General features: G+C 45.5%; 1 protein-coding gene across 8 annotated transcripts in view; it reads right to left on the reverse strand.

Annotated features, from left to right (window-relative positions):
- Nucleotides 1-17,307, reverse strand: part of mast3b (microtubule associated serine/threonine kinase 3b) — a 19,151-nt gene continuing 1,844 nt past the window's right edge. For 2 of the 8 annotated variants that reach the window (XM_077024720.1, XM_077024719.1), the window contains exons 2-28: nucleotides 16,234-16,311; nucleotides 14,232-14,314; nucleotides 13,492-13,564; nucleotides 13,285-13,305; nucleotides 12,877-12,955; nucleotides 12,529-12,686; nucleotides 11,869-11,944; nucleotides 11,517-11,726; nucleotides 9,745-9,846; nucleotides 9,495-9,627; nucleotides 9,331-9,398; nucleotides 9,126-9,214; nucleotides 8,814-9,022; nucleotides 8,446-8,584; nucleotides 8,208-8,340; nucleotides 7,650-7,815; nucleotides 7,393-7,494; nucleotides 6,514-6,636; nucleotides 6,275-6,387; nucleotides 5,995-6,176; nucleotides 5,467-5,588; nucleotides 4,920-5,120; nucleotides 4,473-4,699; nucleotides 4,236-4,358; nucleotides 4,008-4,144; nucleotides 3,729-3,910; nucleotides 1-3,387 (exon numbers count right to left, since the gene is read on the reverse strand). In XM_077024720.1, coding sequence (XP_076880835.1) covers nucleotides 2,345-3,387; nucleotides 3,729-3,910; nucleotides 4,008-4,144; nucleotides 4,236-4,358; nucleotides 4,473-4,699; nucleotides 4,920-5,120; nucleotides 5,467-5,588; nucleotides 5,995-6,176; nucleotides 6,275-6,387; nucleotides 6,514-6,636; nucleotides 7,393-7,494; nucleotides 7,650-7,815; nucleotides 8,208-8,340; nucleotides 8,446-8,584; nucleotides 8,814-9,022; nucleotides 9,126-9,214; nucleotides 9,331-9,398; nucleotides 9,495-9,627; nucleotides 9,745-9,846; nucleotides 11,517-11,726; nucleotides 11,869-11,944; nucleotides 12,529-12,686; nucleotides 12,877-12,955; nucleotides 13,285-13,305; nucleotides 13,492-13,564; nucleotides 14,232-14,314; nucleotides 16,234-16,311 — 4,372 coding nt within the window. In that variant the 3' untranslated portion in view covers nucleotides 1-2,344. Of the gene's footprint in view, nucleotides 3,388-3,728; nucleotides 3,911-4,007; nucleotides 4,145-4,235; nucleotides 4,359-4,472; nucleotides 4,700-4,919; nucleotides 5,121-5,466; nucleotides 5,589-5,994; nucleotides 6,177-6,274; nucleotides 6,388-6,513; nucleotides 6,637-7,392; nucleotides 7,495-7,649; nucleotides 7,816-8,207; nucleotides 8,341-8,445; nucleotides 8,585-8,813; nucleotides 9,023-9,125; nucleotides 9,215-9,330; nucleotides 9,399-9,494; nucleotides 9,628-9,744; nucleotides 9,847-11,516; nucleotides 11,727-11,868; nucleotides 11,945-12,528; nucleotides 12,687-12,876; nucleotides 12,956-13,284; nucleotides 13,306-13,491; nucleotides 13,565-14,231; nucleotides 14,315-14,978; nucleotides 15,708-16,233; nucleotides 16,312-17,307 lie in introns of those variants that run through there. The other 6 variants (XM_077024723.1, XM_077024721.1, XM_077024724.1 and 3 more) reach the window with 5 other exon arrangements.

The raw sequence follows: 17,307 nt of genomic DNA on the forward strand, positions 1-17,307 counted from the left end.
TTAGAACCAACACATGATGGTTTATTACAAAACATAGCTTGGGCTGGCAAACAAATAGAACATTACAAAATATATATAAAAGTATTTTTTTCCTCAAAACCTGCACAGACCAGAAACAAACAATTCCAACAGATCTGAAGAACTTGCGGAAGAGAAACATCACTATTGCATATAAAGGTACAAAACTGGTAATTTTCCAACTTTAATTCATTATGACCAGATCTGGAAGGGACAAAACAACGACTTAAATGACCACCGCTTCATCAGATCGGACCACGGATGTGTAGGTGCTACGCAGCTAGTCAGGAAAGAACAAAATCACTTTATATTCACAATATAAAGTGAGCAAGAACATTAAAATAAACAAAGGATTATGCAACTGATATGATTAGAACCACTGCAAGTCTTACGGAAAGTTAGTTGCACTGCACCAGGTGACGGACTGCACGGGGACCGGCATGCGAGCATTTGTTGTGTGCTCACTATAAAGTACATGCAGCATGCAAATATCTCAAAGGCTTAAAATATTTCAAAGTCGTAGCCTTTATGTGTAAGAGAAACCACCTAATGTCAAACATGGAATGCATTACAGATCCAAGTAGCACCAAATATAGTAGCAGGTTGCAGTTATGCACTACAGCAGAGACTCTAAAGGATCAGAAATCCCAATTTAAATACTGAAAACGAGATGTTTTTGTTAACCTTTCCTCTTTGTAAATTTCAATTCACAAACCTCATTTAATAATTAGTTTGATGGAAACAAACTTAGCATATGTAATTCATTGTAGTACCATGCAAATATTGTACTATAGTTACATTTCTTGTGTTAGAAGAAGAAGAAAACCTTCTCTCCTTAAATCTATTATTTTGAGGCATTTTAACACACATACATGGGCACCCACATGTGCGCACGTATACCCTCACACCCACACCCCTCACACCCACACACACTTGAGCTACGTCTATTTGTGAGCTGGGGTCGTTAAACGACTTCCAACAGCCGCGAACCGTTGAAGTTTCCTTCCAGCTCTTCTTTGCATTACTGACGTTTCACACATACTGAAAACTCAGATATGGGCAAATCACAACTTACATGGTGCATATAGATTGAGCATTTGCACAATTTCAAAATGATTTTAAAAAATGTAAACATTGTCATTTATACAAAAGGTAGTTAGATAAACAACTGATGGAAACAGACAATGTGGCTCGGAAACCACATTATAACCACATGCATAAATAAAAAATATCAAGTTTTTAAAAAGTGGTAAATGTTAGCAAATTTCTGATTTCAATGGAATTTCTGACAGGACTTTTAAATACATTTTAATAAATATCCATTGCGAGTACGTATGAAGATTATATAATCCCACTGAAACACCGGTTCTTTAATCTCAGTAAAAAAGGAAGTGACCTCATCTTAAGAGCCTTTGGGAGCCCTGCTAAGAGTGCAGCTGGAGCAGGGCTCCCCTTCAAGCGCACGTACAGAAATACTCCACTATATTCCAGTTAGCATAGTTATAAAGACAACGTGAATGTCCAGGAGAGTTAACGCAGGCCAACTAACATTCAAGTCCAATGGTTAAAATGTGTCACTAAGCCTACATGTTAATGCTGATGCACCACAATATCCAGTGAAGATAAAACCTACGCAAACATAAAATCTACATCTCTTGGTAATATAATCAAACATCTTGCAAATGCTTAAGTGGCCGGCGACAATCCCACCATGCAGGCCTTGAAGTACACTTGGTTAATGGGGTTAGGGGCAGGCGCATCACGCCACGTATACCATGACCACATTGAAACTAATACATCGAAATTGATGTGAGAAGCTACAAGGTCACACACACTGGAGCTGGAAGATGGGCAGAAATACTGACAGGTTTGCTCAGGTGTGTGTGTGTGTGTGTGTGTGTGTGTGTGTGTGTGTGTGTGTAGCCCTCGCTCAGGTCACCGTAGGGTTTTTTTTTCCCTCTGAAACCCAGTCCACGATAATTTGCCATGTTAGCTACCTTTAACACAAACGTTCTGCCTGAAAATACATTTTCATAGAAAAGTCACGTCTTGTCCCTTCGATGGGCATAAAGACTGGCTGGTTGACCATCAGGTTTCTTTTTATTTTTTTTGGCCATCAGAATTCAAGCACGCATAAAAAAATTATAAATACTTCCTGTAAAAATCTATCTTACTTCATTTTCAAATAAAATGTACAAAACACTAGCATTCGAACCAAGCCGCTTTTTAGATGCTCTGCGGGAGTAATTTGGCAGCAGCACTAGCAGGTGGGTGCATGCCACTTCCTCGTCTACTCTTCAGTTAGGGGTTTCAAAATGACATCCAGTCATTTCCCTTTAGATTTCCCCTTCCTTGGACTCATGCATGGGCCATCCGGGTTGGTCGTGGGCCCTCCTGAACTCTTGGACGGTGACGCGCTACCCGAGGTCTTCCCGCAGGAGCCGGTGGGTGCGGGTGACGCTTTGCCGTCCGTGCTGGAGTCGGAGCTCACCCCCGCGGTCGTCTCCTTCTCCTCGCCGTCGGAGCACGGCTGCCAGTCATTCAGTTCTTCGCTCTCGGAACCCTGCACGGCAATCTGGGGCACCAGAGGGAGCCTCTTGGCTCCGTCCTCCTCCCCGCTCTGCGCGCAAGCCGCCACCCACTCAGCTCTGTGCTTGGGCCGGGCGCCGGGGGGCGGGGCCGGCAGGGGCGGGGTCTGGGGGACCCTCTCGTCGGGCTCGTCGAAGCTCACCTCCTGGACGGCCTCCTGCTTCTTGAAGGAGTCGCGGCGCTCTGAGAGGTTGAGCTTCCGCATCACCACGATCTGCTCGGCCCTCTCGCCCGGCCAGTCCCGCAGCTTCTGTCCGCCGGCGAAAGTCCCGATCCTGCCGTGCTCCGCCGCGTAAGCTCCGCCCCCGCAGGCCCCGTCGGCCTCGCCGTCCCCGCCCCCCTCCACCTCGCAGTGGGGCACCTCCAGGGTGTGTCTGCGTGGGGCGTGAGCCTTTTTGTCCCCGTGGAAGACGCCCGAGAGCTTTTCGGCGGACTGCACCCTCTTGAGCAGCGGCGAGACGGGGAGCTCGGTGCTGCGGGGACGGACGCCGTGGCGGACGATGGTGGGGGGCGAGAGGGTCTTCCCGTGGAAGGAGTGCAGGGTCTTGGTGATGCTGGGCAGGGCGGCGGGGGAGTGTTGGGGCGACAGGGCTTGCGGGGAGGACGTGCAGGCCAGCGGTGAAGGGGGGATACTGCTGGTGGACTTGCGGCGGCCCACTTTGGTGTAGCGCTGAGCGCTCAGTTTGGGCCCCAGACCGTGTAGGGAGCTGGGCCTCATCTGCACAGCTGGAGAACTTGGAGAACTGGAGCAGGTGGAGGCACTCGGGGGGAGGTTCGCGTCTGAAGAGATGACGGACACACACACAGATACATACATGGATACACACACAGACATGCACACAATCAGGTAACAAATAACACTGTTAAAGATGATGAGGTGTTCAAGTTTGAAATGATTAAAAATCACCGTGTCAGACATAAAAAAAAATTAAAAATGGTTCGTTTCCAGCGGTATACTAATGTTCCAAAGCCTTTTACTGCTGGCTGTAAAAGTTCTTATGAGTGACATAAAACTCGAGACGACCATAGCTTTGGTGAGCTGGTGTTATATGAGAAACTGTAACCAGTGTGAATATTCATCATGCGAGACTGTGAGCAGACAGGTGCGGGGCGGAGTGTACCGGCCGTGTGCTCGGGGACGGGACTGCGGGAGGGTGTGGAGGGGCCCGGGGACAGGCTGTGCGTGGGCGATCCTGGCAGGCTCTCGCTGGACGACACAGAGTGATGAAGGCCCGAAGAGAAGCTGCGGCTGCTCTGCAGGACGGTGCTCTGCCTGGACAGCTTCTTCAGGACGCTCCGCCGCCTGACGGGCAGGACGCACCACACCTTAGCTGTGCCGACGGGCCTTTAGGGCTCGAGATTTGGGGTGTTGGGTGAACTAGGGCGGAGAGAACTCTGACCTGTCCTGAGTGTCTTTCCTCCTGCTCCTCTTACTGCGGCGCGCCATCTTGCCCTTGTAGCTCGTTTTGCGGGCCGGGCCGATCTTTATAGTCGTGTCCTCCAGGGCTGTGGTCTGCAGCGCCACCTTGTTACCGCTCTGAGGAACAACATCACCCGTTGGGACGGTGCAGAAGCGACATCGTGTCAGAGCATCGGTCCGAACGCTCCGGGTTGTTGGTAGCTCTTACCTTGAGGAGAAGCTCCATCATCTCGGTGTGCACCAGACCCTGCACGGACTCGCCGTTCACGTGAGTGATCAGGTCTCCCGCTCTCAGTCCCGCTTCATGAGCTGGACTACCGTCCTCCACGCGCTACACAAACAGGCCTCACAATCAGATCTTACTAATGAAGCAGCCAACATTTAGTCTCCACCCCCCCGCCATGAGAAAAGAGGAGACCAAAGCGAGTTTAAGTAGGTTGCTCACCGAGACCATGTGATGGATGGTGTAGACGTCACTGTTGCCCATGTAGACGCGGATGGTCTGCAGGGTGAAGCCGTACTTCTTGCCCGAGCTGTGGATGAGGATGGGTGGACGCAAGCAGCTAACGCTCAGGGACAGGTCCCGGTTGGGGGAGGACTCTCGGGACGACGGGTTGGAGGACACCGAAGCTGGGGAAATGGGGCTAGTCTGGAGGGCTCCGCTCACGTCGTCTGGACAGGACAGAGACAGACAGAGGGCAGACAGACAGACAGCTGTAATCAGCACAGGCAAGAGCTCAGAATTTAATTCACTACCAGCATCCAGTCAAATGGCAAATCTAGAACTACAAATTTGTTACGCAACTTTCTTTTACATAAAAGAAACAGACCGATTTTAATTTTAAAGAACGTATCGACGAGACTGAAGCTGAAACACGTCGCGTTTCCTCACCTGGCGTGATGATGAGGGACAGCGTGGAGATGGAGGCGGATTTCGGCACTTTGCTCCCTGGAGAGAGACGTTGCCTCTCAGGGGTCTCGAGCTGGTTGCCAAAGCAGCGTGGACTGCTATGTTCCCTTGGAGACGAGTGCTTCGTTCCTGTGCTGTTGCTACGCAATCTGATCCGACGCAAGTTGGACACAACCACCTCGGCTACAAAGTAAATGAGAACAAATTCAGGTGCCGTTAAGAGCAGCATTTTTTGGAGAACTACAGCACCGCGTTTAGATCATTGTTACTCTTTTATCACCTTCTCCTTCAGTAATAAAATTACATTTGCAACTAACACAGATTCCTCCCCAGTTTTCTAACATTTTAAGCCACTCAAATCTGAACCTTCTCGTCAAATTATACCAACACCTTCCATCTGTAAGCATTTGCAGCTACGGGGTGGGAGTTCTGGTGCTACGTTGCGCTCTGGAACCCGAGTTGTCGTGGCGAGAGCTGGTGTGAGAGGCGGAGCTGGTGTGAGAGGCGGAGCTGGAGGTGGGGCGCTCACCTTCATCGTCGGTGGACAGGGCGAATCTGGGCATGGCCTCCAAGCTGTGTGTGCTGCTCACCACTAGGGGGCTCACACAGCGCTCGGACTGGGAGGAGCTGGATGAAGCTCGCGGACGCAGGCTGGGGGGGGGACACAATGGGCTGGGCGTTAAGAGGCACGAGGGGTCGCAGACAAACAGACAAACACAAACCACAGCCTGGAAACGCTCCTCCAGAACAGGAAGAGGCCCTTAAGCTTAGACAGCTGACTGTGATGCCTGAAGAAAAACAGCATTAACAGTGTCTTCCTCCGATATTACTTCACAAAACTAACTCTTAATCATTTCTCTGGCATCTATCACGTTTGTTTTCTCATGAATAAAAAGTTATTTGCAGACCAGCGATGCGTATTTCTAAACCTACACTTTTGCTCCTGTAGATTCTGCAGCCATTCGCGCTGCTTGCCAGGATTGCTGCAGTGTGCCACCCCACCATTAGGGGGCGTTAATGAGCAGTTTTCAAGTGTGACCACTGTGCACCCACTGACCATCCTCTATGTCCAGACAGCCTCCTGCAGTCCTGTGCCCCCGTGCTGCTCTGTCTGCGCATCTCCACTGGGGAGTGGCTCTCTCGGCCCTCCACACGATCCTCCTGCTCCTCGCTGTGGCTCCGGTCGGAGGAGAAACTCAGATTGGAGGGTGTGGCCAGGTACTCTGTGCTGCTATATACCTACAACAGGGAGAGGTGTGTGTGTAAGAAAAAACCTTTTCCTAACAAGGACCTTTATGAGAAAGGCGTGTTCTATTTACGACGCTGGCACTACCGACCTTGCTGAAACGATTAGACCACGAGGAGAACCGACGAATTTCAAGAGAAGAGTCGTCATCGTTGGTCTCGTCATCGTCATCAGAGCCCAGACGATGGTAACGATCGGACCGCGCTGGATGTAAAAGCAAAAACCAAACAAAGAAATATTGGAAAAAAAATTTGAAAGGTCTGAAAGTACAAAAGCAAATGTATTTCTTACGACAAACCTAAATTAGACTCAAGAGAAAGTGCCACTCACTGTCGAAATAACTAGTGTCGTCCTCTCCTTCCAGCTGAGGGATGAATTCAGCTTTCAGTCGCAGCAGACCATTCCAGTCCAGACCTGTGAAGAACGTGTGCTGCTTAACTTCTGCTGCTCCTCCTGCAGAACACGCAGAGAACATGTAGAGAACACGCAGAGAACATGTAGAGAACATGTAGAGAACACATAGAGAACACGGCTCCGACACACCCCTCAACCACCCAAGCAGCACATTTAACAGAATGAAAATGGCAAGTAAAAAAATTTTTTTATTAATTGAGGGGAAAATAAAACCCCTCCATTATATTATATATATATATATATATATATATATATATATATATATATATATATATATATATATATATATATATATATATATATATGTGCATATGCACATATTACAAATGCATACGTTTGATTAATGAGAAAAGTACATTGCTACTTATGTACAGGAATGTGCAGTATATTGCCTGTTAACATCACAATACTGCTCTCCATAATACTGATATCAAAGGAGACTGCAATATGCAAATGATTTCTTTCACAAATCGCATCATTATTGTGTGCTATGATCATCCTGACCTCCAACCCTGTGTGAGTGTTCCCTGGGTGTTTAGATGAATCACTGCATTCACGTGACCAATCACGCATAAATTATTATGGTAAAAATAGGACTGGCCAATCTTTAATCAAACCAAGGGATTACTATGCATCTGTAACATAGCAAATTATACTATAATTGCAATTCAGCATTTTTACACACACTGTGCAGCCCTACTAATGCGAGTTCTTTGTTAACGGTCTCATATAGGCTAAATAGGCTCTTCCCACAAGGCCAGTAGAGATTGCAGAGAGCACGAACTGTGAATTTACCTGTTCCAAGCCTTTCAAGAGGACTTTGTCTGAGTAAACGTGTTATCATGTCCTGGGCATCCACTGGCAAAGCATCATCATCTTCAGGCCAGATAATGTCATCTGCAAAGGGTATAAGGCAAGAATATTCATCATGGGTATTTGAAGTGTGAATAGCGCTGTCCTGAATAATTTTAATTACGGTTTACTTATATAGTCACACCATCGTCTTTCTAGTAAAGTGGATCAAGATTGGATGTTTTTGCATTCAGACGTACCACTGACTACTTGGCCAAAAAGTTCTTCAGGCGTGTCCCCGAAGAAGGGCACACAGCCCACCAGGAACTCATACAGGATGACTCCCATGGCCCACCAGTCCACGGGCTTCCCATAACCCTGCCGCAGGATCACTTCCGGGGCGATGTACTCGGGTGTTCCACAAACCTACAGAGAGACTCCGTCAATTATTTACAATCTGATGGCCTGCTTCCACATAAGTTAAATGACAGTTACAACCCAACATAGATTGTCAGTTCTACAAGACCCATTCAGGAGATGAAGTCAATTTGTTGAAATACTCCAGCTTAAAATATGCATCAGTGAATTTCAATTCTGAATTCAATTTCAATTCATGAGCTGACCTGAGACAGACACTGGACCACATCATGTAAAACAGAACTGGCCCTAAAGTTATGCAACATTTCTTCATAAGTCTGATTAATAAACAAACAAAAACAAACAGTCTACCACCCACAGAACTCTAAAAAGAACAGAGTTTTTGCTAACTGTATATAGCTCTATAAAATCATGCTCAGAATACACAAACGCCCTCTAACCTGCTTGTCAATGAACTCTCTGGTGTCTTTCTCAATGTGGCCTTCGTAGAGGTTGGTCGTCATGTTCATCAGGCCAATCTTAGACAGGCCAAAGTCTGTCAGCTTAATGTGCCCCATTGCAGTTATCAACAGGCTGCAAAAACATTTTTAAAGACTTCACTTATGAAAGTTCTTCCTCAACACGCTGAATAAATATTTTACACTGTACACAATCCAAAGAACACGTTTGTACACATACTTGTCAGGCTTGAGGTCTCTGTGTACTATGCCATAGCTGTGAAGGTATTCCAATGCCAGAACAGTCTCCGCAAAGTACATTCGGGTCATATCAACCGGCAGAGGGCCCATGTTTTTGAGAAGATTAGCGCAGTCACCACCTTATTGTCACATGGTGAAATTATTATATATATATAGTTTTATTATTTGTCTTTTCAGAAAGATTCACAAAGAAAAAAATCCTGAACTCAGTGCCAGTTAAAAAATGCCTAATTTTTAGTTCATAAGAATAATCAAAATTAAAATCCCCCCTCCTGCATAATGCAGTGCTTTTACAATACAACTAAAAACTAAAGGTGAGATTTCTAAGCAGCTTAACCCATGATTTACCTTCCACATACTCCATGACCATGCAGAGATGCCTGCGCGTCTCAAAGGAGCAGAACATGCTGACCACAAATGGGTTCTCCGCGAACGTCAGGATGTCTCGCTCCACAAACACCTGCTGGATCTGGTTTCTCAGGATCAGATTCTGACGGTTGATCTTTTTCATTGCAAATCGCTGACGGGTTTCTTTGTGCCTGACCAGGTATACAGCCCTGAAACAAGTCACAGATACAGCTTTCTGATACGGCAAAAGATGAGGACCTCGTTTGGAAATATCGTCTCTAGTCAACATTGCTGATGAGCAAAAATGCTTACCCATAAGCCCCATTGCTGATCAGCTTTATGGTTTCAAAGTCACTCTCTAGTGGCTTCCTCCGTGGAGGGGTTACCACTGACTTATTGTGCTATGAATGAAATAGCAGGAAGAAATGTATTTTCATTAATATTTCATTTGTCCAGCTAGGGCAGAAAGAGGATTAGTCCTTGCCATGGAAACGAACCACAGTAGCTTGTAGCTTACTTCAGAGTCGTCTGTGTCCACGTTGAGGGAGGGGGCGGAGTCATATTGCTCCTCTAGCTGATTCACTTCTGCAAACAAAGAAGGTAGAAGACACAATGTAACCAAGGAGGGTTACACTACAACACTGAACACAACGGACCCGACGGATGTAAAAGGTCGTGTACCGTCTAAGGGGTCTCGGTTCAGGCCCAACTGGTTGATGATGTAACGAGGAATGTCCGTTTTGACGCCTTGGCCAACTTTGGCATGACCCTCGGCAGCCTCCAAAAGATGGTAGAACTCCTCAGGGTCGAACTCCTGGCAAAACAGCCCAATTCAACACAGACATATCAGTACCACGACGCTAACCATCCCTGAACTCAAAGAAGTCGTTTCACCCGAGAGGAACCGAGCGTGTACTTCGTGGGGTCTTACCAGGCATTCCAAGAGTCTTGCAGGGCGTGATATGATGATGAGAAGCTTCCTCACCAGTTGCGTGATGACCGATACCTCCTCGCTCTCAGAACGCTCCAATGCCTAACAGTACACGATTCGTTTGGTGACACCTCAGACCTTACGAGACTTTATGAGCGAAAGTGCAGAGAGCAATAGAGGGCATTTTGTATGGGAGGATTTTATATAGGCAGCAGAGTTCTGTGTTGTGTGGTCAGTCACGTCATTTTAGCTTACGATACGGAACAGCAAACGCAATGTGCAATTCGTGGACAAAGTGTGTTTGTATATTTGTAACATTCAACAGCAAAACGGTCAACGTGAGCTCAGAGCAGCCAAGAAACCGATGCATCTCATCAGCACGAAATAACTACTGTAGTTCTGTTAAACAGTTCATTCAGGGCAATGTGGATTCGAGGTAGAGGACAGGGTTACATAACAGCACCAACAGAAAGCACTACATCAAATATAACAAGCCATTTCTCCCAAGCATATTTTCAACCAGTGATTCAAATTTGGCCTTTCATCTCATCCACACACGCGAGGGCAAAGGCCTCCAGATAAAGGGACTGTTGCTATACTGATCAGTAGCTGCTACACGAAGAAAAAGTTATTGTTTAGTATTTCTAGTAGTGACATAACATGCAGGCAGCTCACGTATGGGGAGGGATTGGGACTATAAGGGTATGATCTAGTCCAAAAATGGCAATTACAGGGTTAACAGAAACAGGCTTTTAATCCTCCATTCCCCCAGAGGACGCATGCTACTGCATACTAATATGGGGATTCACATGACTATCCTATTATTTGACGAGGTGTTACGCAAGATCTATGGCTGGAGGGGTAGGAGGGAGCACTAAGGAGAGAATTATTAAAGGGGTCAGAAAATCCAGTTCCTGCACTCTTGGAGCCAGTGACTACAGGATGTGGGAAACACTTTAATAAGCTTAGCTCTGTGGATAATGTCCACCCCAGCCATGCAATCTGACAGCCAGCGATGAGTCCTGCCCGGGGTTGTCTGCACACAAGCCAGGAGGTGGGCGTAAGGGTTGCTATGGAAACTAAGGCTCTCTAGTCACACGGATGAATCTCCAGCCAAACAGGAGATCTGCATTTGCAACCGAGACCCAGAGCCGCAGGCTGGGATGACACACGGAGGGAAATTCCCCTCCGAAAGAGCGCACTGCTCGTCCAGCCGTGCCAATAATGTTTTCATTAGCGGCGATTACGATCTCCGTTAGAGGCGGCTCGCCGCTGGACCTGTTGCTCCGTCTGAGCACAGTGGTGAGGTCAGTGCAACAGAGGGGGAGACGGGAGGAGATGGCACGCGTGTCAGGCTGGTGACAGGCGCGGCTGAGAACGTACGGTTCGTTACATCTTCTGCCTGTGACAAGTGGGCTTTGTTCTGCCTGCTTCTGCCTGGTACCGACATGAACCAAGCACTAACTGCGCAGCTGTGAACCTCAGATCACCATCACAGCAGCTCACGAGTCTGAGCCAAGGATAGATAAACGGTCAATAAATAATAAACGGTAAGATCAAAGGATGTGGGATATAAAACCACAAATAAACAAACCTAAATGTTTAAAAGTTCCTCGGTATGTCCAGTTATGCATCGTCAAAAACATATTCAGTTGCTTTTAAAAATAAATTCTCAATAAAGCACTGATGGTTTGAGAAACAAACAATTCACAGATGACAACGCACACCAGCTTGGGCACTTTACACTAGGGGGTGGTGACTTTATGTCTCACCTCAAGCAACAACTTCTCAAGCTTCTCCTGCAGCTCGATGAAGTAAAGGGAGGTGATCAGGTCTTTCTGGGACTTGTCTAGACAGTCTCTGGCCAGTTCCACCAGCTGGTGTTGGATGAAGCCAAGCACTCCATCTCCTAGGGGCAAAGTACTGTCTGCAGAGCAGTGTCTGATAATGTCCAGCAAGCGTTCCTCCATCTGAGCTGTCGCCTGTATGGAAGAGTTGATCATTAGCCTGAAATACTATGATAACCAGTTCAACACGAAGAACAGGTGCTCTCATAAAACATCTCAGGCAGTATACACACAGTACTTCAGGGTGACTGGGACTATTCAGACAATGACTATGTACCTTAGGAAATCTCTCTTTGTAAACATGGTTCATCATCACAGTTTCACTGTCAAATGAACCACTTGTTCGTCCAGGACTGTAACATAAAAAAACAAGATATAAAAGTTTAATTTTTATGAATTCTTTCCTTTAGACCAACACAATGCAGCCAGTAATATTCCGCATAAAGAGTTAGCAGACCTCAGTGACCTAAACGTTGTGTGGGGCACCGTTACCCATGCGTAGCAAGGGTTTGGGAGAGTGTAAGTGGTACAATACACTGGGAGGGTGTGTACGCGAGTTGTAAGCTGTGTGTGGGAGAGAATCTAATCTAGAGACCTGCTGAATCCTTAAGACCGGAGAGCTACACTGTGGGCAAGGCAAATCAATAGCCTGGAGTTATAGCAGTCTCTTCTACAAACCAACATGGCAACAACAGTGCAGCTTTTCAGTTCAACTAAAGAAACCTTAATTTAAAACCACACTGCAGGATGTTAAATGAAGGGTTGTATATACATTTCACTCTAATACTCCCTGATAAATACCAAGCTTCCATTAATATTACAGCTTTCTAAAAGTCACAGAAAAAAATGCAGTGTTTACATTTAAACTCATGACAAAATGAAAAACAAAGATCATAAACAGTATTATTTCCCATGTGCATGTGGTCAGAGGGATTACCTAAGACTACGGGATCGCGGGCGTATGAAAGATGAGGGCCGGCCATCCTCATCAGTCATGCTCTCAGAGCTACGGAAATGTTTGAACAGGAAGTGGAGCTCGTCCTGTGTGGGCTGGTATGGAAGCTGGTGCAAACGTTCTTGGGAAGAGGAGGAGGACTGAAACAAGAGCCACTCAACTCTTAGGCAGAGTTAGCTCAGGAAAACCTTGCTGCTTAACCACAGAGTTGGATTAAAACCATAACACTCATTACATGTGGATTTACCCTTTTTTCCATTTTGCTTTTGTCAAAATGAAATGCTTAGATTTTGTTACCAAATAAGTACATTAGAGAGAAGCGGTACTTACAGAGACCGTGGAGCTGGGTGGATTGGTGCCATAGCCAGATGATGGAAGAGAGGCCAGAGACCACCTTCTACCTTCCGCTCTGGAAAAATACAAAATGCTAAAATACTGAACACATGGAAAAATATGGAAAACGATCACACTTAACCAAAGAAATTTGACCAGCGCCGTGGCATTAAGTACAGGCCTCTGTTCACCATCATGTAATAGACTTCACAATGACATTACTTTCTCCACAATGCTGTAACACGTCAGAATAACCCCGTAAGGAATAAGCATTTGGAAAGATCCAAATAAGGTGTGGTAATGACCTTTCTAGTTTTAAGAGAATCACAGAAATAAAGAACCATATCATTATTGAAATCTAATGATCATATCCATAAAAAAAAGACTTAAGGAAAGATTTGCTACCTGTCCGCTCGAGCCAGGTGGCTGAGAGTACACAGACAGAGATGAAAGAGAAAGAGAGAATTTAATATGAGGCCCAGAACAGACAGAGTTTAATGATATTTGTAATGGAGTCTTTTGTAGGGGGACCTTCAACATTAAATGAAATTATCTGCTAGCTGTTTCATATAGCCATATCTATGAACACAGCAGCTCTATGAATTTACTCACCTCCGGGCAAAAGGGAAGTTGAGAGAGGCAATTGCAGACACATTTCTGGGGCTGTCTAATGGGCTGCTGGCAGCTGGAAAGAGAGAAATTCAACATAACGATAAAACAAAACACTATAGAGCAACAGTGCCAATTATTCATGTACTATTTTCCAAGGGAATCTGGTTAGGGAAGAAACATATTTGCGAATTATCAGCATATCAACTATAACCTTGCACACTGACAGACTGGCCAATCTGATAATACAGCTTCTCTTAGAGCTGGAGGTAACAATATTTTATTTCTTAATTGAAGTTTAGAAGGATTTTAATATATATTTAAGGTTTGTAATGTCATAAATAAAATTGTATTGATCCCACATCCATACTTGGCTGAAGACTATAAATTCTCCCATATGTAGTACCGGTGGATGCATTTGATGATTCGCCTGCAAAGCTAATCGTGTTCAGTAGTGTAAGGCACAGATAGCAGCCAAGGACAAGACGACTGGTGCAAGTCCAACGCTTATGCTTCTCAAAACTGCCTTGCATTCATTTCACCAAAATTATTTACGCCTGTTGAATAGTGCGATTGCTGTGAGTCATAAAAGTGGCCAGTGAAGACTCATCCGCAACTAGACCGGTCACAACATGAAACAAAAAAATTCTTTCGAGAGCTCACTTGCATATCACAGATTTCTATGGTGTCAATATCGCAACAGACGCTACTGCAGTAATGACTGCACTGATGGTGACTCTCACCTGTGTGGACAGAGAGTGGGGAGAGAGGGCGTGTCGGCGATGGTGTCCCAACGCCAAGACTTTTCCTATTATTGCTACGGCAACTGTGACAGAAACACACACACATAGCAGGACAATTGAAGCATTACAATCAAAACCCAATGACGCAGGCCTCCTGCAACTTTAACAAAGCTCTCGTTTGTGAATAAGTGAAGGTCGCTGTTAACTGAAAGACAAAAAGAGATGTTACCAGCTGGGATTTGCATCACTGTGGATGCTCTTTCAAGGATGCTCTAACATTACTGCTAAATCAAGCGAGTGTATAAATAAACAGCTTACTAGAATATAATGACAAAGAAATGTGTGTTTATCAAAGGTTGCACTGTGGGACACTGCCAACAACTTTGGTTTTGATTCCATTCAGTCATTTAGTAATTACAACCTTGCCCATATGCACTGAAACGCAGTTATGCTGCAGTGGGTCTGCAAGACACCCTCGTCCTTGGTCCACCAACCACAGATATTCAGATCTAGTCATATTTCGTGCACTAAGGTCCAAAGTAAAGCTAAAGCAGACGGGGAGCCACCCTGCCACGACCCCATGCAGCACTCATCACGTTAACAGCGCCTAGAACGACCACGATGAAGTCACGTCAACTAGTACAGGCTCAGAAAACAAATGACTCAAAACAAAAGCAAGTTAGTTAGACACGCTCGATTTCACACCAAATAACTACGTTGGCCGGCTGGTTCGGTTTTGTTACATACCTTTTGGACCTCTTAAGCATTGCACCACTGACGAAATGAGTCTTGCTGTTCGTCAGTGCCGTCCAGCAACTTGGGTCAGACATGGCACTCTCTGGGCTAGGCTACCTACCTAGCTAGTAGTTGACAATGCGTTTGTTGTCTTTTTGATGGTTAACGTCGTGAGCTAACTTGATCTATAGCTATCTAAGAAAAAAAGGCTCACCCAGAAAAGTTCCTTGTTGACTTTGACTCTCAATATGACATTAGATATAAAAGGATAGCTGGCCAGGAGTAACCAGGGAGGGGGAAAACCCTTCTCATTCCCTTGCTTTGTGTAGTTAGCTAGCTAGCTAGCTGGTTAGCTAACGCTAGCTAAGTCTCGCTAACGAGGTAAACTGGCAACGAACACAACGAACTTGTAAGTTTTCCATCTCGACTGGAGCATTGTCCATTACTGCCCCGTCTCGGAAGCAAGTTACTATTTTTGACACGCATCCATATCTGCTTTTTTTTTCAAACAAAAAGAGTTGGCGCTGTCTCACTCGCGTCTAGCAGCCCTGTCACAGCGCACACACTCTCAAAGTTAGCCCGAGCTTTTGTGTGTGTTGTGCGCTCGCTTTCTTGTGTTGATTGCCGGGTGATGACGTTGGAATGTACCACCTATCCTTAAGAAAAGGAGACCGGATTATAAATCCATGTTTCTGGTCAAAATGTCTTTCAGTCGATTAACTCGTACTGTACGCTACACCACTGGACAAAATTACATTTGTTCTTAATGCATGCCTGTAGCTTCTACTAGCTTATTGAAATGATTGCCTTTTGTAAAAAGAAGGTCAGTGGTAGCGCTCGGAGAAGCGTGACGTCGGATCCTAACGTGTTAACTTAGCTAATCAGAGCAGTGAGCAATGTAATAATAACTTAATTACTGTAGACACATATTAATAATGACTAGACAGGAAAAATGACCGTCCAAAGAGGATGACACTAAGATCAAGTTTGACTTACGGGGTGAAATGGACCTTCACACTACATGCTACAGCCAACATCATATCATAGGTCTGTACTTTCATAATCATAATATGAAAAATCTTGTGTAATTAAATATTTATCTTATAGTGTTATTGCATAGACTTGACTATATCAAGATTTTATGACTTTGGGGATATGAGATTAGCCTAATGTCCTATTACATCTATCTGTAAATAATTTTAGACCCACGTTTTACTCTCATTTGAACTGATTTTTTCTCTCGCAGTATGTAGAGCGCCCATCTTACCTCCACGGATGAAGGGTTTGTAAGGGACTGCAGGGGCAGCGGGGGCTCAGGGTGATTGGGCTCTGGTTTGGTGACAAACTGAAAGTCAAGACATGTTCACATGTGTTAGTGCTCTGACTAACTGGGTCTGCCTTGTCTGATTGTCTTCCCCTCATGTCTGTCTATTGTTAGTTGCCAACAGAAAGCTACCCAACATGGTAATTACATTAGACGAATGAACTGCAAATGGCATTAGACAGGTAAAGACAGGTTTTCGGTTTGAGCGGGTTTACAAAAAGGTCTGTGCGTTTCTAGGGATTCGTAACTCTTCGGGAGACACCCCCTTTCCAATACCCATAGCAGAGTAGATCCTCTATGATAAATGATGATGTCAGTCCTCTATTACAATTGACCACTACAAAGTGCTACAGGAGGTGCACAGGTTGTGTAAGGCTGTAGGAGTTATAAAGGCAGCAATGTTCCTCTAATTTCAGTCATAATGAAATAAAGCAGTGGCCCCCAGAGCTATTATGGAGCTATCTGTTTAAACTCCACACAACGTGGACCTGATTTTGAAGGGTGGGGTGGGAGGTGGGGGGTAGAAGGGGGGGTCAGCGTGACACAGCAAAATAAGATGGCTTGAACACCAGGCATGCACAAAATGTACAAAACGTGCTGTCTCAGTCTGACAGCGACTGGCATCTAACAGTGCAACAGATAGCAACATGTGCTGCAAGAAGATGAGCGTGTTGTCATAGAGATGTGAGAAAAACGAACCAACTGTGCAGACATGCTTTGGCGCATTTGCAGTCACATCAGTCGGTTTGCTTAATCATTCTGTATGCTGATGGAGAGTAGCTCACTCGTCACTGTCCCAACAAATACATCATGGCTATTAGCAACCTTTCCGCATATGCATTGATTTAAGTGAAAACATCTGCGAAACAGTGATATCATTTTGTTTTTCGTTATTTTAATAGCACAGTAAACTGGCAACATGCTGAAGATATCAGAGGATGGATCGGCATCTACGTGGTGTGTGTGTCTGTGTGTGAGTGTGTGTGTGTGTGTGTGTGTGTGTGTGTGTGTGTGTGT

Source organism: Brachyhypopomus gauderio, chromosome 12 (assembly GCF_052324685.1).
Source record: "Brachyhypopomus gauderio isolate BG-103 chromosome 12, BGAUD_0.2, whole genome shotgun sequence".
Classification (NCBI taxonomy): domain Eukaryota; kingdom Metazoa; phylum Chordata; class Actinopteri; order Gymnotiformes; family Hypopomidae; genus Brachyhypopomus; species Brachyhypopomus gauderio.